This window comes from Perca fluviatilis, chromosome 9 (assembly GCF_010015445.1).
Source record: "Perca fluviatilis chromosome 9, GENO_Pfluv_1.0, whole genome shotgun sequence".
NCBI lineage: Eukaryota > Metazoa > Chordata > Actinopteri > Perciformes > Percidae > Perca > Perca fluviatilis.
Genome location: NC_053120.1, coordinates 40908311 through 40931489, shown reverse-complemented (window position 1 = coordinate 40931489; position 23179 = coordinate 40908311). Strand labels below are relative to the sequence as shown.

Here is a 23179-nt window from a genome sequence, read left to right as displayed (position 1 = left end):
TGGATATTATTATGGATATATTTTACTACTTTCTGACATTTTTGGACTAACCAGTGGACAATGAATTGAAAAAATGGACAGACTAATTACAGGGTTTTGCCATTATAAGGTTTAGGTGCAGCACCCGAGCCCTTTTGGGCACCACCTACGCCGAATGAGTGCAACTAAAAAGACTTTTCTCAGATCTAATGATTGTAGTTGGTTCCCAGTGGACTTCTTTAGCAAGTTTAGTCTCTAAGCTTTTTGAGTGTTATTTATTTATTATCTGCTTTTCCAGCGTTTTAGACACAGATGTGGTGATAATAGTGGTCGAAAATGATGTGAAATTGAATATTTTCATTTATTGAAAAACCTTACATTTCTTGAGGGAGGACCCAAAAAAAAGTGTACTCAGTAAAACGCTTGGCATGATGGGAGACAGCGCTGGGACCTGGGATGAAATAAAGTTATGCATTTCCTTTGAGCTTAGAGCTGAAGCTGAAGTGATTAGTTGATTAATCACCTTTGATTGATAGATAATTAATCTGCAACTGTTTTGGAAACAGAATCAGTTCAAGATTCAGACCTAAAGTGGATCAGCTGCCGGGTTTCCTCTGGCATCCCTGTGGTTTTAAGGAAAAAGGCCCAAAAAATGTTTTGGTTCCAGCTTCTTCATTATGTTTCCTTTGTCTTCTGCGATAGTAAACTGAATATCTTATGTTCATATTTTGGAATGTAGGTCAGAATAAAACTAGCTGTCTGAATGTGTCGACTTGGTCTTCAATAGGAAATCGTGATGGAACAATTGATCAAGTAATCAAAGTAAATACTCCAGATTAATCGCAGTCATGATGTGACATCACATACTATGACGTGCCAGTTTTTCTTTTTTTTTTTGCATTTTAGGCCTTTATTTGTGTAGGACAGCTTAGAAATGAAAGGGGAGAGAGAGGGGGAGTGACATGCAGCAAAGGGTCGCAGGTCGGAGTCAAACCCGCGGCCGCTGCGTCGAGAAGTAAACCTCTATATATGGGCACCCGCTCTACCAGGTGAGCTACCCAGTCACCCATGACGTGCCAGTTTTATCATGCAGTCTGTGCGCTTTTAGAGTCTTATTAAAAGGCTGTGCACTTAATCAAATTTTGACACAATTTCGACTTCGGATCGGCTCCCAACGATCACAAAATAAAATGTAATCGAGAAAAATTATTATTTTGCACATTATGTTTTTCTAGTAAACTCTCTTTTTGTTGTTTGAATGACGCGCACTTTCGCCCCTCCTGAAGGCTTAACTCACTCAGCCAAGCGAGGTCCTGTTTGTGGTGCTGGTTAAAAATGAGAGAAGAAAGAAGCAGTGTTTGGTGAGCAAGAAGGGGCGAGCAAATTCAGTTGTCACTGTTTTTTTAAATTCAATAAATCAATACCTTTCCAAAAGTCAATGAGTAATTGTGATTTCAATATTGTCCAAAATAATTGTGATTATTTCCATAATTGAGCGCCCCTATCTTAATATGAAGCAGTCCTTTTATATTTTGAGTCATATTTAGAAATAAAAGCATACAGTAGTTTCAAGGGCCAACTGTAAACAGCTTCAGATCTGCTGCTCTTAGTTACATGATCATGTCATGTCATGATCAGTTCATGTGTGGGCTGCTGATGTGTGCACACAGCATGGCATGACATGTCTGTGGCTATGCATGCACTATATGATACATGTGTCAGGGTTTGTATTTACTCGTCTACATGTGTGGCATGTCTGGTGCTAAGAGATTTTTTTTTCGTGTGTGTGTGTGTTTGTTTGTTTGGGTAAAACTGTACACCGTACACACAGGCGTGCACAAATAGCTCCTGAGGGCCGTAGCAATCACAGACTGCCAAAAGGAGAAGGATTTCCGAGAGGTTTCCTTCCCGCTATATAAAGTGGGAGCCCTGTGGGACATGTTTGGCATTCTCATCTACTCACTGAAGATGGCCTGTGATCTGAAGCCACTAACAGGCTCGGCATGCGCCGTCTCTGTCTCCCGCTCGCTCTCTCTCCCTTTCTCTTTCCCTCTGGCTCTCTGAAGTGATTACCCTGCTTGTGATTCCGCTGACACCCACATGTCCCCCCGAGACGTGCCTTCACTAGTTTGTTTAATCTGCCTCCCTGTACAGTAGGTAACGCAGCCATAATTGAGGTGTGTATAGAGCTGTGGGAACAGATGAAAACCAATAGCAGGTTTTTATGAAAACTTGTCTGCGCTATATGTCGTGGATGACAGCAGTTGCTAAATTAATGTACAAAATGCTGCTGTGATAGGAACTCAAATTTTTAACAGCTAAATGTCTTCAACAGGAATCTGTCAGGCCTTTTTTTTTTCTTCTTAATGTGTTCCCCAGTCAGTAAACGATGAATCTCTTTGTAAAAGAAGCCACAAACATCCGTGTTTCAATAAGGATTATGAAATCTTACTGGAAAAGTTGCGGCTCCAGTCATTCGTTAAGCAACTTTTCTCAGTTTCCACAGAGGCTGACAATAAGATAATGAGTTATCGGAGATTAGAATACCATTAGTGGGCCTCGCAGTCAAGCAGATATTTGATCTCAGCAACATATGACTTCCAAACGTTGTGCTGATACCTGAGACAGATTCCCCTTTACACTCTGTTTGAATTTTTTGATACGAAAAACAGCGAGTGGAACTGTGAAAATGCAAGCATCAGATACTCTATCTCCCCCGGTTAGTGTCTCGCCTCTGTCTGTAACACGCTTGAACTGCTCTGTTCAGAACATACAGAGTGTCAATCATCGCCCCAAATCAGCCTTCAGATGAAGCAAAAAATGAAAAGGAACAAAAAATGATCCATACAACTGAACTTGAATTAATTAAATATACTGTATCATACTTCCTCTGAGAGATTGCATCTGTCCTCAGATGTGTAAAAAATAAAACATTCTCAGATATCTTTTTAAACCCTATTATTGTAAGATACCAGTAATTAAATTGACAGTGTTATTAATTGGGTTGAAGATAACTTGCATTGAGTCGAGGACATCTTAAACTCAATTAAAGATATCTCCAACTCAATTAAAGATATCCAAATGCCATGTCCCGCAATATGCAACCAGGCGCTTTCTGGCGCAATAATATCAGTTCACTTGTGCCCCTTTTACAAAGACTTAGTTGTACTTCTAAAGTTTTCTTTTTTATCATTTAAAGCCTGATTTTCTTTTTTAAATAGATGTCGCCCATGTCACACTTTGGTGATGTGTATAGTTTCTTTAATGTGCCATAATTATAGTATTTAATCCTTCCTTATCCACTGTTTGAAACATAAATGAAGATTAGGCACTTCTGACATCAGGAAATGAAGCATTTAAAGGGATAGCTCCAGATTTTTGGAACAGAGAAGTATGAGTGGATGTATGGGCAACAGCTCAGCCTATGGATCCTGTGGTTGAACAACTCCTAATCAGACAGAGATGAACAGTAATAAAGGGAGACAAGTAGCAAAAACACCTTAACCTAATTCTAGGTCTAAAACAATTGATTTATCAGCAGAAAGTTCATCAGCAATGTTTCTGATAGTCAGTTAGGCCTTAACCCGTTTATCAAGCAAGAATGATAAATAACTCCAGATTTGCTGCTTTTCTCCTCTCGTTATTTAATTGTAAATTGAATACATTTGGGTTTTGGACTGTTGATCAGGCAAAACAAGCTGAAGCTCAAAGATGTCTCCTTGGGCATCCAGAAGTTGTGATCAGCATTTTCTGCATTTTTTTGACATGTCGTAGATTAAAAGGTTATCCATTTAAGTGGTAAAATAAGACCCGGAATAGACTTGGAAACTTGTGCCGGCTAATTAAACGACCCCATTGGTTTATGTGATGGCCATCGCTTTTTAACATTTCAACGTTGTTTTCTTGGAAAACATCGCATCACTTTGACGAATGGCTCTAAATACTACAATACCCATGAGCCTCAGCTGCTATGGAGAAGAGGCCAGTATGAAGTGCAAATCAAAGCTGCAGCAAAATAACTGTCATAGTGTCAGACTCAGTGGTGAGTGAAACCGAAGCAGAGGGACGAGCTGGAGCCAAGCCAAAGTAGAACACTTTTTAATTCATTAACATTATCGGTTATTAGACAAATAAAACGCTGATACAGATAATCTGCCAAAAAAACAGCCCTATAATCGTCCCAGGGGCGATAATCAGTCGATCCCTAACTTTAAGCTCTGTGATTGGATGTTTCTTACCGAGATACACCGTAAGAGTCGTAGTTAACTTCTCCCCTTATGTTTTTGTGCACACAGGCTTGTACCTTTTCATGAACAGGAAGGTTTTATGTCAAACCGAGCCGTAGATTTGCTCTGACTTTGGGCCATCCCCTATAAATAATCATGGAAATAATCATTAGTTAGCTACTTTACTTTCCTCTAAAATCTCTTTATATCATGAAACTATTCAATAAACAGAGTAGTTCTAGATATTCGACCTGGTTGGGTTTGGGATGTCGTATCACTGTCCTGAAAGTTTGAGAGATTGTCTGCCCACTGTAAGATGCTTCCTGTCAGCTCAAGCTGCTTATATAATATAATATAAATCCATATCGTGATATGAGATTAGATATCTTCTTAGATTTAAGATATCGTAATATGACATGTGTTGTCTTTTCCTGGTTTTAAAAGCTCAATTTTATGAACTTATCAGACTGTTCTAGCTGTTCTATTATTTGCCTTAGTCATTATATCCACGTTACTGATGAATATTTATCACAAATCTCATTGTGTAAATATTTTGTAAAAGCACCAATAGCCAACGCTACATTTTCGTGGCGATATCGACATTGAGGTATTTGGTCAAAAACATTGTGATATTTGATTTTCTCCATGTAGCCCAGCCCTAGCTGTTGACTATGATCAGAGCATCTGCCAGTGCATGGACACGGATTCACACTTCACACCTCTCCTGCATAACAATATACTGTACATGATTGGATCATATGTTTTGATCCTTGTGTTTTTCTGTGAGTGGAATATGTGTGGATTTCTACAGAATCTGTCCTCAGCCTCCCCTCCTCTCCCTCTCCCTCTCCCCAGGGCGCTGTGCCAGCTGTGGAGAGAACGTAGTGGGTGAAGGCACCGGCTGCACCGCCATGGACCAGGTCTTCCATGTCGACTGCTTCGTCTGCATGACCTGCAGCAGCAAGCTGCGAGGCAAGCCTTTCTACGCTGTGGAGAAGAAGGCATATTGTGAGCCTTGCTATATTGTAAGTCACTTTTTTTTTCTGCCTCACCATCTTGTTTTGACTCACTCTGGTTATTTATGTGTCCATGTTTCAGGTTCAGTGTTATTTTTATGTATTTTTTACACTTAGACAACCACATGTTTTCATCAAAAACCCAGCTTGCTGCCACCTCTCACCACACACATATTCATTTCCTCTTTTTGTTTTGGCTCGGTTTTGTTTTTGGTCACTTAGTGAAACTGTCTTTTAATGGTGTCTTCCCCTGAAAGTGATTACTTGCAGTTACACAACTTTTAATGACAGATACTGTTGAAAATCATAGACATGAGAAGATGCTGTGAACAATGTCACTAACAAGATTTGTCTTGTTGAGTGTGCAGTGTCTTGTGTTTGATATCAAAATGTAAGCTCTTGGAATGTGTTAGCAGACTAGCAGTTACCATTAGCTCAGTAACGGTAGGTGCTAATCAGCTCTCTAACAACAACGATTAGTAATAATGTCAATGCTGGAGTGGAGGACTTTTACATGTAAATGAACGTCCGTTATATTCAAGCACTTGCCAAAACAGTTCACACAATGCTAATTAAGGCTGTTGCCACCAGGGAAAGCTGTCTGTGTTTATCAGTATACCGGAGTTATGGTGTCTGTGGCGACTTTCCCGCACCAGCACATAGGAAGTGATGCCAGAGCTAAAGGGGGGAGAGACCACTACGGCTGGGTATCACCAATGATTTCCCGAACCTTTCGATTCAGATTCACAAGGTCCCGATTCGATTACATTTGCGATTCGATATCAATTAGGTTAGGGACATTTCAAACAGTTACATTACCAATTTTGCTTGGCTATAAAAGAGATTTTCATAGAACATATGCCGTAAATTGTACAAGCAAGAAGCAACCCTCAATTTTTTTTTAAATGCACCACCTTAATGTTTACATTAAGAATTGACCTCCAAAAGTTTGTTTAAAGTACTTTTTAGTTATACATCCATGGTGGAAATGCATATGTTAAAAGATCGATTTCTGGATTTTATTAATCAATATCAGGTCACTCAAACAAACATTTAGGCCTTTATTTATATAGGACAGCTGAAGACATGAAACATGAAAGGGGAGAGAGAGGGGGAATGACATGCAGCAAAGGGCCGCAGGGTGGAGTCCCACAGCCGCTGCGTCGAGGAGCAAAACCTCTATATATGGCACCTGCTCTACCAGGTGAGCTACCCAGGCGCCCACAAAGATCGATTTTAATTGGAGAATCCATTATTTTAACCCAGCCGTAGTTAGGAGTATGGCGGAAGCTACGGAGGAAAATCCTAAGAAGCGTCCAAGAAAAGTTTCCGTGTGGATGCTTCTGAAACAAAATGAACTCAGAGGATGGATTAATGTCAAAAAAAGAAAGCGATCGACACGGGGAGCTCCCCTGCAGGCATACGTCATAAGCAAGTGTCAACTGTGTTTGTGTAATTACTCTAACTGCCAGAGTGGGGGGAGACAAAAGTTCCTCTAATCTATATTAGGTAGTCTCCAATGTTAGTATACCAACAGTTAGTATAGTATACTAACAGTGGATTCAAATGACTGAACGCTTATAATGACAAAGCACCAGAGAATTATCACCTGACTCTGCAGTTTCTGTCAGCTTGAGAGCCAAATATTTTTCTCTGAAGGTAGTGGAGTGAATATTGGACTTAAACGTCACTCTAAATGAACGTTAAGTTGCTCTGTGTCTGCTGGATGCATATATTCGACTTTTGGCCATATCCACTTTATAAGGTGATCATGTGTCACTGTGGTGTTTACAGCTTGTCATCCTGCGCCCAAGTGGCCAAAATCAATTATGTGGCCCTCCAGACAGGCACTGAAGCAGGAACTACCACAGAGGTAGATTTGAGTACTTTGCCAGGTGTTTGCGGACAGATTGTGTCACTGCATGTCACGAAACTTTACAGGTGTGTCGTTGAGATCAAAAGTAACTTGAAGACAGGTGTGATCCGAGCAAGGGCGCATGTAGGAAGTAGAGATGTTCCGATACCATTTTCTCCTTCCCGATAACCGATACTGAGTACCAATCCGATACCAGTGTGTTGAAAAATACATATATTTTATTAGGTTTTAATAGCGGTACTATCCCTGTATGGATGTGATATAATTGCTATCGTTGTATAGCCTGGCTCAGGTTTTGTGAAAAATGAACAAACACAAACAGTGTTTCAAACAAACAGTGAGTCATAACGGAAAAAGAACATAAATAGTAATTAAGTAAAGTAAATAACTAAAGTAGGTTTTCTTCTGGGCTTAATTACCAGCATTTTAGGCAGTATTGGAGGCTTTTCCGATTCTGGTATCGGTATCTCTAGTAGGACATCTCTAGTAGGACACAGACAGACAGACACACACAAACACACACACACACACACACACACTTTACGCCACTGTTACGATTGTGGCGTCGTGGCTGGTGTGATCCCATCGCAAGATGGTCTCTAGTGTTGACAGTGACATCAAAGCCAAATGTTAATAGCAGCTATGAAATGAATTAGTGACAGTCATGTGATAGTCAAGAGCAGCAAATACACAAGGCTAGCGCAAAACTTGTCCTGGCTACCCACTACTTCATTCTTTTTGGCTCAGGCCAACCTGATAGATCATTCATTTGTTCCCACGGAATAATGTTATGCATTCATTGTCTTTTTATAATAGAGGATTTTTGTTTTTGATATGTCTTCCTGGGTGAATTAGATGATTATATTGTTTTCTCTCGCACATCATTCAGTGAGCTGATGCATAACTATCTGGAGTTGCAGCTGATAAGCAGTCAGATATGGTTTTATTTGCACTAGAGTTATTAAATGAGTGTTAAAATCATGTTAGAATGTAACATGGTGTTCATTCTCTTTGTGGATTACATAACACAGAAGATTCTGTTTCTTCTGTTTCCTCATTTTTACTTTTCTAAATCACTCTTCTGATCCAATGTTGACCAGACTGAAGAAATGACTGGCAGTGAGATATCCCTGAAGGTTTCTGCAGTTATTTTTAATTGTGGGTGTTTTTTTTTTTAATTCCTTCTTCCAAAACTGTGACCTATTTTCCTGTCGCTATGTTGAGCAACACACATGAAAGTATTTCCTGGCACAATATTGTCAGGAAAGACGCATCATCTTGCAAAACCACAAGAAAATAGTTTTGCAGAAGTGTTTCTGTCATTCAGTTTCATTCGAATGTTCAGTTTTGTCATCAGTCCAGTCAAGGTTTCTTACTGTCAGCAATATCCTGGGTAAGTTCCATGTCATTGAGCTGAGACGGGAAGTAAATAAGAAATATGTGATTTAGATTTTTGGATTTAATTTGTTGTGTGTTGTAAAAAAGTCTTAATATTAGTAAGAGGGTCACCATCTCCAGGTTCAAATGAAGCTAGTACAGAAAATATATTCATTAAAGGGGAACTCCTTCAATTATACACACCAAAGTCTGTTTACAGGTCTCCGGTAGTGTAGTCTCGCTTTGCCAGACCCTCCTCCAAAGCGCGCTGGAGGAGAAAAGCTGCAGTGCCGCTGCAAAATAGGCTCGGAAGGAACAACAGAAAACTCAGATTGGACAGATAGTGTAGCTAGGGTATATCCTTGACGTTCCACTTCCGGGATTGGTCCGGTGCTGCAGGAAATTCCGGCGGATGCATGTTTGTCCGTTACCTTCCTCTGTCTTTGTGTTGGCGTTCTAACCTCCGGTGGTTTGTGAGGACTATGGTTAACTGCTCCTCAGATCTCTGCAGGGTAAATCCAGACAGCTAGCTAGACTATCTGTCCAGTCTGAGTTTTCTGTTGCATGACTATTTTACAGCCGCTCTGTGCGTCGTTTAGCTCCACCCATGACAATTGTGATTGGTTTAAAGACATGCCAATAAAGCCAGACCTTCTTCTGCTCCGCGGCGTGTTGGTGGTCTGGCAAAGCGAGACTACCGGTAGTGCTACTGCATATGTGAGCAAAGTTGTATAAAGCCTTTAGTGGCTCCAGGGGGAGCTGTGTGTCTGATAAAGGTCCTCAAGTGATGTCACGTGAGTCAGCCAGGGCTAAAAAAAAAAAAACTACTAGTTTAAAAATGTACAAAACAAATCTGGAGCTGTGGAGGAAGGGAGACCCCTGTGGCCAACTGAATATGCTCAGGAGTGTTTCTCCAGCTGGCCCCGCCCACAAGTTCCAGCACTGCCCAGAGACTTTATATTGTAGTGACATCACAGGTTTTTTAAATCACTTTTCTCGGCTCGAGGGAAGTTTTTCAAATATAAGAAGTCCATGGATTAAAAATTCAGAATAGAAAGAGTCCAAATCAACCTTGTTTGCATTTCGGGTTGTCCTGACAACCGTTTTACAAATTTTCATTTACAATCCTTTTTGGGCCGCGGGGTGATTTGTCGCTGCAGTGGCCACTGGACAAAATTTGGCTGCAAGACTGAGAGCACTTCATGGAGCCCTGAGCCCGCTGCTCATCTCTGCTCGAGGCCAGCAGCTCCAGGCGACAGAGTTGCATTGTGGGCAATGTAGGCACCAAGTTTGGACAAGGAACAACAATGCATTCCTATAAAAGTGTTATTACTGTGATGCTAAATATGTGGAGCACTCTTTTAAAAGACAGGATGTGAAAATTTAGAAAATTTACAGCTTATGTTTGGAAAAAGTCTGGGGGTTTTCTACAGCCCCCCTCCGACAGATGGGAGCCACACTTAAACAAATGTTGTCAGGCAGTTCTTTGCCTATATAATACTTCCACTTTGCGGATTGTAGATAAGAAACTTTTAAAGAGAGATGATTGGGCTTGTACCAGCTTGCAGTTTGCTAGTTAATGAGAAGGTCAGGGCTTTGTTTTTGGCGGATGAGGAATGAAGCATCTTGATGACCAGTGCAGCTTAAAAATAACTCCTGATATATAAAGTATTTGCTTTTCAGAAACTATCTTGGAATGATGATTATTGGTCCTAAGAAATAAATTCAAACACACACTGATATTGTTGATTCGTCCGACATATGACATGAACACATACATACGATGTTCCTTCACATCACTTGCAGGAAATAGATTGATATGCACTTTACCGTTAAAGTCTGGAATTTGAGCTACATGACGTTTAAACCAGTGGCAGGCCATCTCTTAAATCCATCCTGTTCAGAGGCACTCACTGTGATTATAGTTGTCTTGTCTGGAAGTTCTCCAACTCTGATACATGCGCTAAAGAGGAACGGGATAATTTAAGAACTTTATTTATGCATTTCATCAGCATAAATGTTCTTCTGGCACAAGATCAAAAGGATGGGGGAAATCTGAATTTCTTAATGAAAGTAATTTCTTCTTCTTTTATTCCCATCCTCAGGGTCATATGCCTCTGTACGATTAGAGAATGAATGTGAGAGTTGAGTCTCTGAAGAGAAATGTGGTATCCCAGAGAGAGGGGAAAACTTCAAGTCAGTCAGTCTAGGAATCTCTCAGAGCAAAGGAGCATTAGCAGCATCCCGAACCCGTATTATCAACCCCCGGTTTTCCATCTTCCAACTGAACTTGATTGTTTTTTAAAATTAGTGGAGTTGCCTTTTATTCATATTGCAAGTATTACAGAAATCAATCTAGTAAAATAAAAATGTGTATTCTTGATTGATGCTTTTCGACTAATTCGGTGTTAAATGTGTAAAAATGTATTTGCTGATAAAGAAAAGACTAATTGGTAACACTTTATAATAATGTTACATGAATTATCATGATTTCATGCATGGCTTCATGCATGACAAAGCATAAATTCATTCATTCATCATATCTTATTTATCATTGTTAAAGATGGAGCAGATCAGCGCTTCATTTGAGGGGCCACAAACATTTTGAAGTAATGAAGTAATGTTTTGTTAATCATGATTACAACACTACAATTCAGTTTCTTTAGCCTGTCACTTTAACTATAGATTTACCGATGAAGAAGACAGGAACATCATTAATAAATCAGAAATCATGATGATTCAAATACCTTAATTGATGCATTAATTAACGTATTGTTCCTGCATTAAGTCATGAATGAGATACTATTAATCATTGTACATTACTGACAGTTCATGAAGTCATGCATGAATTCATGATAAATTCATGTACCATTATTATAAAGTGTTATCAACAAATTTATTTGAAATGCATAATAGATTAATGTTAGTTTCAGTCTGAAAATAGATTTTTAGTGCACCTGCCGTAATCGAGATTATATTTACATTGTATATTTCCATCCCATATGCTATAAACTGTAAGTGTGAAATAGATTTCACCAACGCCCTCTGGCAGAGTATCACATTTGATGTGATATATCTTACAGGTACAACAGGTGCCTGAGGAAACTCACTGTGTGTAGAATCTGTGTTATATTATGCAAAAATCTATTAATCCCTTTACCAGGAATTGCAGGAATACATTTTTCACACCACGCTGATTGCCATCCATTAAAGTTTTCTGCCATGTATCAAAGTAAGCAATCAGCAGCCCCCTTTTATCTAGGCTCAGACTTTACATATTCTGTGGAACAAGACCGGCATTTGTATTAGCGAGATCCGTCTCTTCCGCTGGGTGATTTGCCTCATTCAAACGGTTTGTCTCGATACCGTTAATTCCTTTTAGTAATGTGCAGGAAGTCACCCACATCTGTTATCATCACCTGTCTACTTCCTGATTTTACAACCTGCTATCTCTCTGTCTCACCAACCTCAGTCACACCACTGGCCCACAAATTGCACAGCAGTAATCAGCCTTTGTCCTTCTGCACTTCCGTGGCTTGCCTCCACAGAGCACATATCGCTGCTTATTTGAATACACAACCACGTTGATAAACATTACAGACGTTCAATTAATGTCCCGTTTTGCATGGAGTGCTTCGTCTAATCGTGTTAATGTGACAACATCGGGCCCCAGCCTGAGGTGTCCCACAGCTTCCCCCATTCCATGTTTGCACACATGATGAGACATAAAGTATGAGTGCGTTTGCAGGGTGCCTGGTTAGCTCACCTGGTAGAGCAGGGGCCCATATAGGCGCCCCTTTGCTGCATGATTTCCCCCTCTCTCAACCCCTTTCAAGTCTAAGCTTTCCTATGTAAATAAAGGCCTAAAATGCCAAAAAAAATAATCGTAAAAAAAATGCCACCAAGCGAGCTGTCCGTCATTGTTGCTGAGAGACAGCAGTTTGGACTTTTGGTGCTACTAAGTGTTTTCCAAGAAAGCTCTCGTGAAATATTTTCCAGCAGAATCAAAGTATTGCTGACTGGATGTTTTCTGCACACTGTAACAAATTAATCAAAGAGCATCTGGAAATTCACAAACAGGAGAGGAACAAAGTAGGGTCGGACGATATAACAACAGTATTTTCCATAACAGCTAGGCATGTTAGTAGCTGGGTCTCTCTAATTGGAGATCCAATACTGTAATCAGATCTAGGATGACATCAACAGTATGTTTTCATGTGCTGATCCAAAACCTTTGTAGATAACCACCAATTTCTAACTTAATGTTTATCTTGTTAATTTGGTCATCTTGCAGCTAAATGCACATTGAGGTGCAGAAAGTTGAAGGTTTGAGTCTTTTCTTATGTGCGTGAAGAACACAGTCTCATTTAAAGCTCGCTGAGAGCAGGGATATGAGGTGTATGTAATGCATTTAAGAAAGAGTGCTCCACTTTAGAGGAAAAGTGCTGTAATTTGACAGGCCAGGAGCCCATTCAGTGTGCCAGCTTTTGTGTGAACACACCAGCTACAGACAGCGTCATGTGTTATGATTATGTCCAGGTATGTGCTAAGTGTCCTGCTCTGTAGTTTGTATTTGCTGTGTTTTCATTGTCTGTGGTTGTAATGAAAGAAATGTTAGTTATGAATCATTTTCTTGGGATTTACATGAAGTGTAGTCTCGCATTGTCAGACCTTCCTCCACAGCGCTGCGGAGGAGGGTCTGGCTAGTCTATACAGCCTTTCTGGATGGGAGAAAAACGTGCTCTGGTTTATTGGCATTTCTTTAAACCAATCACAATCGTCTTGCCAGACGGAGCTACGGTGCCTCTGCTAAATAGTCTCAGGAAGGAACTTGTTTTGGTGGAACATGTGGACGTTCAAAAGTAGTTTTAGTCGTGCAACAGAAAACTCCGATTGGACAGATAGTCTAGCTAGCTGTCTGGATTTACCCTGCAGAGATCTGAGGAGCAGCTAACCATAGTCCTCACAAATCCACCGGAGGTTAGAACGCCAAAGAAAGGTAACGAACATCTGGCCGAAATGAGGGACATCCGGTGGAATTTCCAGCGGCACCGGAACTATCCCGTAAATGAAACGTCATCAATGTAGACTACATGAAATTAAACCCCATTTTTCATACTACCGTATTGACCCAAATATAAGACAACCCTGATAATAGGACGACCCCCCCCTTCAAGCCTCATCTTTTGGAAAAGATTTTATGAGGGCTTAAATGAGGGTTTAAATGAAGGAAATATTTTTATTAGAGAATAGCAAGGAAGTCTGTTGTTTTTAACATTTAAATTAAACTAATATTATAAGTTCAACATTATAACTTATAAATACCCTTTTAAATAAAATAAAAAAAAATTAAAAAGAAACAAAATTGTCATTTTACATTTAAATATGGTACACCTGTATACCATAATCACGTTTGTAAATGTCTGACATACATGCGTTAGGCGAGACCTCCGCCGCAAACACAGTCCTTTACGCCACATCTTCGTCTGCACCAGCGAGGCTGGCTTTAAACTCGGTGGCGGACCATCGTCAACTCTCTTGCCATTTCCCAGGCTTTCATTTGAATGATAGCCTGAGGGATGGGCAGTCCCTCATTTCGTTTTTTGTTCACATATTCACACACCCTCCGCTCAATCTTAAGGAAGTGGCCGGTTTGGGGACACCGGTATGCTTTTCTTTTTGGACTCGCTATCTCCGTACATTACATTCAGTAACACCAGATTTCTTCGCTGCTTGGCAGTTGTTTGGCGACTCTGCTTTGTTAATCACCATCATCTTAAAGTTAACATCAGAACTTCTCATTCGTTTGCTTACTTGCCCTACTTTTGAGCCGCTTTGTTTGGGACTGTTGGGAGTTTGATTGACGGCTCCGGTCATTGTGGTTTAAAAGTCTAGACCCCGAATATAGGACAACCTCACTTTTTCAGGTATATTCATTATATCATATTCAGATCAATACGATATTCCTGGTCTGTATTTTTTTTTAGCACTATTGATTCAACATTTTTACTCTAAATAGTCCTGTTCATTGTTAGTGGCGGAGGCCACCATTCCTGCGCTGGATTCGTACAGGGATTCACAGAAAACAATGTTTCATGTAATCCAATTTCTTTCTCATAGATGTCAGGCTCACTGTTACTGATAATGCTAAGCCAGCGTTTCCTACCGCTGCTAGTTAAATTAAGAGCATTGTAGTGGTGAAACACAGGGTTGCTTTTATTGTGAAGCAGTCACAGGAAATGTGTTTATATCAGAAGTTAGTGCTGACAGCTATTATTCATTAAAAATGCATCTGCAGAACAATCATTTTTCTGCATTTTTTTGGTACTGAATGAGTTTTAGAAATTGCTGCAGGCGACCGGCTGCACGCCTTCAGCTACTCGCAGTGTGCAGCATGAATTTAGATAGTGATTTGAATTATTATTGTCTGGCTTCTTGGTTTGGCTGCTCTGTAAACCGATACATCAGTTGCTCTTTTGTTGTATTTCTGACATGATAGCTGCTCAACGAGTTTTTCCTGTAGTACTACACTCAGAGGTGTAGTTCTATTTGTTTTAGTCCTGAAGCACACCTAATAGCGGCTCGTTTTGAACATTATTTAACCACTGTTCATACAGTGGAAAGTTAACATACATTAGTCAACCATAACTATAAAATGAAAGGTTGGAATGTTTAGCAGACAGACAGTTATTTTTAATGTTGAGAGCTGACACGTTTGCGTAAAGTAGTTAGTTATAGCGTTTTCATCCGTTCTAATTTAAAATGTAATATTTCTCTCCTTTATAATTTTGTAAGTAATTATTTTCATTATTTTACATGTAATTAAATGTTGGTTTTAATAAATACACACGACACTTTCACTTCTGCTCCTTTGTAAAGCACTTTGCATTGCCATTGTGTATGAATTGTGCTAAGCCTATATACTTCATCAGTTCTGCGCCCTTCTCCAGATACAGCGTTCTCTGCATCAGTAACTGCATTCCATGCATCGGTTTGATTTGCTGCTTTGTATCCACTGCTGACTCTACTAAATAGTAAATATGATGTCTCATTTCTCGCTAACTTCTTTCATTAGTACCTCCACTTCAGAATTACTAAAGGTTTTCTTTCTTTTGGAGTCGAGGCCTCCACCGTCTTTACCACGTCTTTTGGACATTTCTCTAAGTGTGCACACGGCCCTGGCATCTCATGCCCATTTATGGGAATTAACGGGGCGTTTACCTATGCTAAATAGGAGCCACGGGAACGAGCTTTACATTTACGAAGACATTGGGATTCATCATTGTAAGAACACACCTGCGAACAACTCTCCTGTTTAAGAACATGTCATGAATCAGACGTAGACCTTTTCTTAAGAACAAATTTAAGAAAAAACTTAGGAAGATCTTGGAGAATGAGGCCCATTAAATTTAACGTGTAGACTCATGGAAGCTCATTTCTTACTATATGCACTAACCCAAAGGCAAATATGGCAGCATTTATAGACTCAATTTTCACAACTTCACATGAAAAGCAAATGAAGTCATTATGTTCTATCAGTCATTATACCTTTTAGAGAGTTCAAGCCAAAATGACACCACATATATTTGAAATTATACTCCTAGAAATAAAGAGTAATTTGCTGTTTCCTTTCACTTTAGGAAGTCTGCTCTTAACCAGGAGAGCCTATTAGTTACCAGAGCTGAGAGCTCTTCTTGTGTCTGGTAGCTCTGCTGGTCTTTGAAGACGTTCAGCAGTGGGCTTCAGTGTCACTGAGGTTAATTGCTTACACAGGGTACCGTGCCTTCTGTTCTTAAGTCCATTCTATGTCGTCCATATCTGCGTTGTTACCAGTCCCCGTTCTTCCAGTTTCTGCGGCATTCATACATTAAGGTTTTTGCCCAGTTAATTAACTTTTAAACAGTTCCTTAGCTGCCCTTCGCTTTAGGTTCCTTGCTCGTGAACAGATCCATTCAATATGCTTAACTTACTCCAGTAAATGGTAAAAGGGTGACAGACAATGCTCAGTTCCCTGTTTTGAGGCAGAATCACATCCCCACTTTCCTGTTTATACTACCACTTCCCATGAATATAGATCATCCAAAGTGCAGCCAGTTTAAGTGTACTGCCATGAGACAGATGTAAGTAACACAAGGTCACACCAGGAGCCCAGCTTCATATTGAAAGAGAAGTAATAAAAAAGATAGGGATTTGCCCACACAAAAACCTTAATCTATTTCTGCCTCTTTTGACAGAATTTCAGAGAGCACCAAGGTCACGGACGCCAAGTTGCTTGAATGTAATTACCTTCATTATCTGGTGTTGTACTATGGCTGTGTTATTTCAAATAAATGGGCTTTGGTCTCATTGGGTACGCTCTGCGAAAGACTTTCCATTCTGCCATTGTAAAGGAAGAGCGGCACACAGCAGCCCTGACCTGCCAGTCACCAGGAAACGTTCGTGATTGACTGATGAGCTTTCACCCTCTGTGTCTGTTTGTCTGTCTTGGAAAGTGGTGATGTGAGCCTCGCTGCTCGCCCATTCATGTGGTCTTTTTTTTATGACTTAACTATCAGGCTGCTTCTTTTTTTGTGTAATTAATTTTCACACGCAGAACCACTTATTCACCACAACCTCTTAATATGAATTTCTATCATCAGCAAGGACTCTCTCTTGAAGAAAGCATCTTCTCTGTGGGGCTTAATTTACCAATCCACTGCGGTGCATTTTCACACAAATGACAATAAAACTGATGTTGTGATGCTCACCCAATTAAGTAACTATAAATCAGGGTTATATGTTTAAATTATTATTTACCATGTTTTTTGAAACATGTAAATTAGACACTTTGTAGAGAAAATATTCCATATTTACAGGCTTTTGTAAAAAGCATACTTTCTTGAGTGGCTTTCTTATCCTGAACACAAACAAAGAAACGCATGGTGTTGTTTGCCAGGAAGACATAGACGTCTGCATTAAACCTCAGTTTACCTCATGTTTAATCAAAAGTAATTTTACACTAAGTGTCTCAATTTTGTGATACAGTAAATGCAAAATCAAAGATGGAACTATGTGACTTTTATTTGGAGACTGTCCAATATTTTATTCGTTATGGACCCGTTTTCCAGTGTGCTGTATATAAACAAACTACACTTCCCCACAGAGACTTGGCACTTCCCTCTCATTTACAATCCGCTTTGATGATTGGAACAGTCCTAGCCAAAAAAAACAACCGGATTCTCAAAGACTAGACAACAATTCCACCTTGTTTCCAAAGACGGTTACAATAACTGATTTTGGGCATGCATTTGGGGAAACTTGAACGGGCACCTCTGCTCTTATACTATGTTGAGACAAGATGGAAATGGGTTGATGTTTGGCATATTAATACCTGCTTGTACTCAATAGCATTGAACAGATAACCTTTTTAACGTTTTTTATCACTCTTAACAAAGGGCACTATGCTTTAGAAATGTAAAATGTATTCCATGCAGGGGGCGCTTCTCTAGTTGGGTGGAGGTACTCTATATGGGAAGATTGTGACCAGTGAATAATTTAACTAGTTTGAAAAATTTGAAATTCTGATTTCATTTAAAAAATATATCAGCATATTTATGATTAGGTGGAAATTAACCATTTAAATAGAATTGACTAAATTGGTGTGATTCTGATGTTTAGTAAATTATTTGTAACAATAACCAATGAGCTTCCAGCTACAATAGGCTGCAGCACAGTACACACCTCCACCACACGGAGTGAGTTAACACCTTAAAGGGTAACTACCGTTTTTCAACCTGGAGTAAATTAATAGGACAATTGTCCAGCTTGTATTTACTTAGTCTGTCTGATAGCGATAGACATAAAGTTTGGGAACCACTGCTCTAGTTGTGTTTACTGAATTTTACAAGTGAGTTCAAACGCACCATACTCCTAAGATCAAGATAGCAAAGGGAAGTTTCCTGGGGGTGGCACAGCACCCAGAGGCGACAGGCATGGTGCCAGCTGTATTGGGGCTCCTGGTAATGGATGTCCTCCACAGCACATCAAACCAAACTTCTCTCCCACCTAACAAATGGAATATCCCCCAGAACTCCCCTAAAGCCCCTGCTGTCATTGAGAGAGGGGATTCACCATACAATACATCCAATCACAGGCGGTTCTCTCCTCTCACATCCAGTCACAGAGATGTAAACAGTTCAACACAGAGAAAGAAAGTTTGTATTGTTGCTTCCCTGACAGTAATGTGGCTCTAATTAGAAATGACTGCACACACACCACCCACACACCTGTCACTTTACTGTGATGGATATGCAGGTAGTCAGATCCAGAAGCTTGCAGTCAGCGTGCTGAGTTCAGGCCCCCCATATGCTCGCCGTTGTGGCGCTGCAGCTCGCTGTTGGCACCTCTGCATGTCTGCACAGCTGCTGCTCACGCTGGGAGAGCTGCTGCCGCGCACACGCCGAGCCGCAGCAGGTACGCACCCACCCAGCCTGGTTTGACTTGTCGTGTGAGGCACGCTCGCGAACACGCAGCGGCTCAGCTTTCTGCTGACTTCGTCATCAAATATTCATGGCTGTCTGCATTACCTTGCAGAGTTCTAATTGAGTTCTGCATATTCAGACGTTAATAACTCGGTCTAATTCCTCAAAGGAGTGAGCCAATTAGATAGCACTTGCATGAATAGAATTTCACATCTTAGTACGTCTCCAGACTTGCCAAGACAATTACGTGTGTGTATAATTCCGCTGTACGGTGGGTGTGAGCCCACTAAAATCAAGCAGGTCATTATTTCTTATTACTGATCTGCACTGCAGGAAGAGCAGCTATCCTATCCATTACAAGCAAGTAAATGAAACGCAGGAGTGTTGTTATTAGAATACACTGTTTGGACAAGATAGGACAGAGCGCTTCCAAAAACTGGGCCCTCTAAACCTTCCTCATGTTTTTTGTCTAAGCACATTCCCCCCCCTCCCCAGGAGCGAGCAGGAGAAAAATATCCGTGACCCAGTGCTGACCCACCACAATGTCACTCTAACTCATGGCAAGAGAGAAGTACTGCCGGGTCTTTGTCAGTTTCTCTCTGTAACCAGAGCAGGAGACATTGCCCAAAGTCCAGAGGGGTCACATTCTGCTGCGAAGCAGAATTTAAGGCAGAGAGGCAGACAGGCAGGCCGGCCACTTTGCCTGAGCCCGAGACAGAGATCAGGGCCCCCACTGCCACCTTTTATTCTTTGAAGAAAGGCCTGAGCAAGGCATGATCTGTGTGTCGGCCCTGTCCCTTCACGTTGGTTTCAGCCAGATATTATCACTTAGCTTCAATAAGAAATGCATGTGAACAAATAATGCTGTGTAGCTGAGTATACTGTAACCGAATGGATGAATCTTTGAATCTCATTTGACACGTGCAGTTTAGAACTGCAAAGATTAATCGATTAGTTGTCAACTATTAAATCAATCGCCAACTATTTTTATAATCGGGTTCAGTAGTCTTTTAAGATTCAAGCTATTTAAATGTGAATATGTTCTAGTTTATTCTCTCCTGTGTGACAGTAAACTGAATATCTTTGAGTTGTGGACAAAACAAGACATTTAGAACGTCCTCTTGGGCTTTGGGAAACACTGATCCACATCTTTCACCATTTTCTGACATTTTATAGACCAATCAACTAATCAATTAATCGAGAAAATAATTGACAGATTAATCAACAATAAAAATAATCAGCCCTTTTTCTTTATCAGAACTGAAGTGGAAGAAGTGAAACCTGCACGAGCGGAGCAGCCGCTGTTGAGAGGATCCATAAAGCGTCCAGGCAGAGGTGCAAACAAAATGTAAAAAGCAAATCAGGATAGGAGGCTCTGACAGGATGCCATCCCATTCCTGCATGCGCTGGTCATCCATAACCCACTGTGAATTCATCACACAGACAGACAGACAGGCTGAGCTGAGCAGAGTAGACCTGCACTGTTCCAGGTCAGAGACAAGCTCGGCGCAATCGCCATGACTGGCACACAGATGATTGTCACAAACGCTCCGTCTGTGAATTATACAGCTGATAGTTTCAAGGCCACTGATCCTCGGAGTTAGCAAACCATTAGGAGAATCACTTTCCATTGTGTGACAAGCTCGCTCACACCCACACGTAAACACACACCTCAGTCGTCTGCATCCAGGCAGCGGAAAAAAGATACGAGTGGGTGATTTACATAACACACTTAGAAACGACAGGATTTTGTAAATGAGTCAAGTCGCGTTAGCATATCTTCGTATGCTCAGACTATGGGCCTGATGCTCACACACTGCACAGACAGGTGGACAGAGTCAGGATGCCAGGCTGTGCCAGCCACTGGAAAGCTGGGGATAGGATCATGTCGGGGGGAGGGGAGTTTGGCCGCAGGGAGGGGAAATGGCAGGGGGTGGCTCATTGTTAACCTTCGCAGGATGAGGTGAGAGATGATCCTGACCACTGAGCCCGACCAGCTAAAAGGAAACACACACACAGTTCAACACAGATCTCTGCACCTCCGCGGCCTGAGCAGACCACAGATCAGTGAAGGGTGACCCTAACCCTCCCACAATCCCTTTGCAAATGTGTGGAGATTTAATGAGCTCCCAACCTCCCTCAACCAAAGCAGATTTCTGGCATTTTCCGTGGGCCAAGACCTCAATGATTTGGCCTAAGAATGTGGAAAACAACTTTTTTTTTTTTTCTTTAACCCCAACCTCAATAATCTTATCTGCTACTGACTCAAGGTATCTCTCCCAAAACCTCTTAATTACTTTAAATTTTTTACAAATATCCCTGTGACAGAAATACTTGGTTGGGAACAGTGCTTGGCAATTAGGATTCACACAGCAGCATCAGTGTCTGTAAACACTGGCCTCTTTTGCCAAATCTGCTTTTTAAATATGCAGGAACAGAAGCTGGTGCCAAGTCAGCTGTGAGTGAGGTAACTGTAAGTGCTTCAGCTAGGAGAAGAGCCACACAGATCTACTGTAAACTAAAGACTGTTGAGAGCTTTTTAGTCATTTACCTAGTCATTCACTTTGCATTCCCAGCGTGGTGTGGAGTAATTCAGCCGTAGTATGTGGAGTTGTAAGTGAGTGGTACATTACATGGGATGATTTTGTTAATAAATACATTTGTGGACATGGGAAATGAGTAAAACAACCCTAGTGTATTTCAGCCATCTAACTGAAGGTTGAGTAGAGTCTTCTTGATGGTCAGTGAGCAGCAGGTGCCACTTTAGAAGATGGCATGTGTAGGGTTTTTATAGCATGGACAAAATAACAGGAACGCCTTAAAATCAAATGCAATCCAATAAAATGGCAACAAAATAAATACGACCTGTGTTAAACGCATGAGCTTTTGTTACTGCTGAGACTGTCAGAGCAGTTTAGAGGAATATTTTGACACTTGGGGAAATATGCTCTCCACTTTCTCGCTGAGAGTTGGATGAGAAGATTGATACAGTGCCTTGCGAAAGTATTCGGCCCCCTTGAACTTTACGACCTTTTGCCACATTTCAGGCTTTAAATATAAAGATATAAAACTGTAATTTTTTGCGAAGAATCAACAACAAGTGGGACACAATCATGAAGTGGAACGAAATTTATTGGATATTTCAAATCTTTATAACAAATAAAAAACAGAAAAATTGGGCGTGCAAAATTATTCAGCCCCTTTACTTTCAGTGCAGCAAACTCTCTCCAGACCTTCAGTGAGGATCTCTGAATGATCCAATGTTGACCTAAATGACTAATGATGATAAATAGAATCCACCTGTGTGTAATCAAGTCTCCATATAAATGCACCTGCTCTGTGATAGTCTCAGAGGTCCGTTTAAAGCTTAGAGAGCATCATGAAGAACAAGGAACACACCAGGCAGGTCCGAGATCCTGTTGTGGAGAAGTTTAAAGCCAGATTTGGATACAAAAAGATTTCCCAAGCTTTAAACATCCCAAGGAGCACTGTGCAAGCGATAATATTGAAATGGAAGGAGTATCAGACCACTGCAAATCTACGAAGACCCGGCCGTCCCTCTAAACTTTCAGCTCATACAAGGAGAAGACTGATCAGAGATGCAGCCAAGAGGCCCATGATCACTCTGGATGAACTGCAGAGATCTACAGCTGAGGTGAGAGACTCTGTCCATAGGACAACAATCAGTCGTATACTGCACAAATCTGGCCTTTATGGAAGAATGGCCAGAAGAAAGCCATTTCTTAAAGATATCCAAAAAAGTGTTGTTTAAAGTTTGCCACAAGCCACCTGGGAGACACACCAAACATGTGGAAGAAGGTGCTCTGGTCAGATGAAACCAAAATCGAACTTTTTGGCAACAATGCAAAACGTTATGATTGGCGTAAAAGCAACACAGCTCATCACCCTGAACACACCATCCCCACTGTCAAACATGGTGGTGGCAGCATCATGGTTTGGGTCTGCTTTTCTTCAGCAGGGACAGGGAAGATGGTTAAAATTGATGGGAAGATGGATGGAGCCAAATACAGGACCATTCTGGAAGAAAACCTGATGGAGTCTGCAAAAGACCTGAGACTGGGACGGAGATTTGTCTTCCAACAAGACAATGATCCAAAACCTAAAGCAAAATCTACAATGGAATGGTTCACAAATAAACATATCCAGGTGTTAGAATGGCCAAGTCAAAGTCCAGACCTGAATCCAATCGAGAATCTGTGGAAAGAACTGAAAACTGCTGTTCAC

General features: G+C 40.8%; 1 protein-coding gene across 4 annotated transcripts in view; it reads left to right on the top strand.

The window, feature by feature from the left end:
* The window catches only part of LOC120565727 (LIM domain containing preferred translocation partner in lipoma), a 179364-nt gene that overhangs the window by 142285 nt on the left and 13900 nt on the right, over positions 1-23179 (top strand). For all 4 annotated transcript variants that reach the window (XM_039811710.1, XM_039811707.1, XM_039811708.1 and 1 more), the window contains one exon: positions 5061-5230. In XM_039811710.1, coding sequence (XP_039667644.1) covers positions 5061-5230 — 170 coding nt within the window. The remainder of the gene's footprint in view (positions 1-5060; positions 5231-23179) is intronic.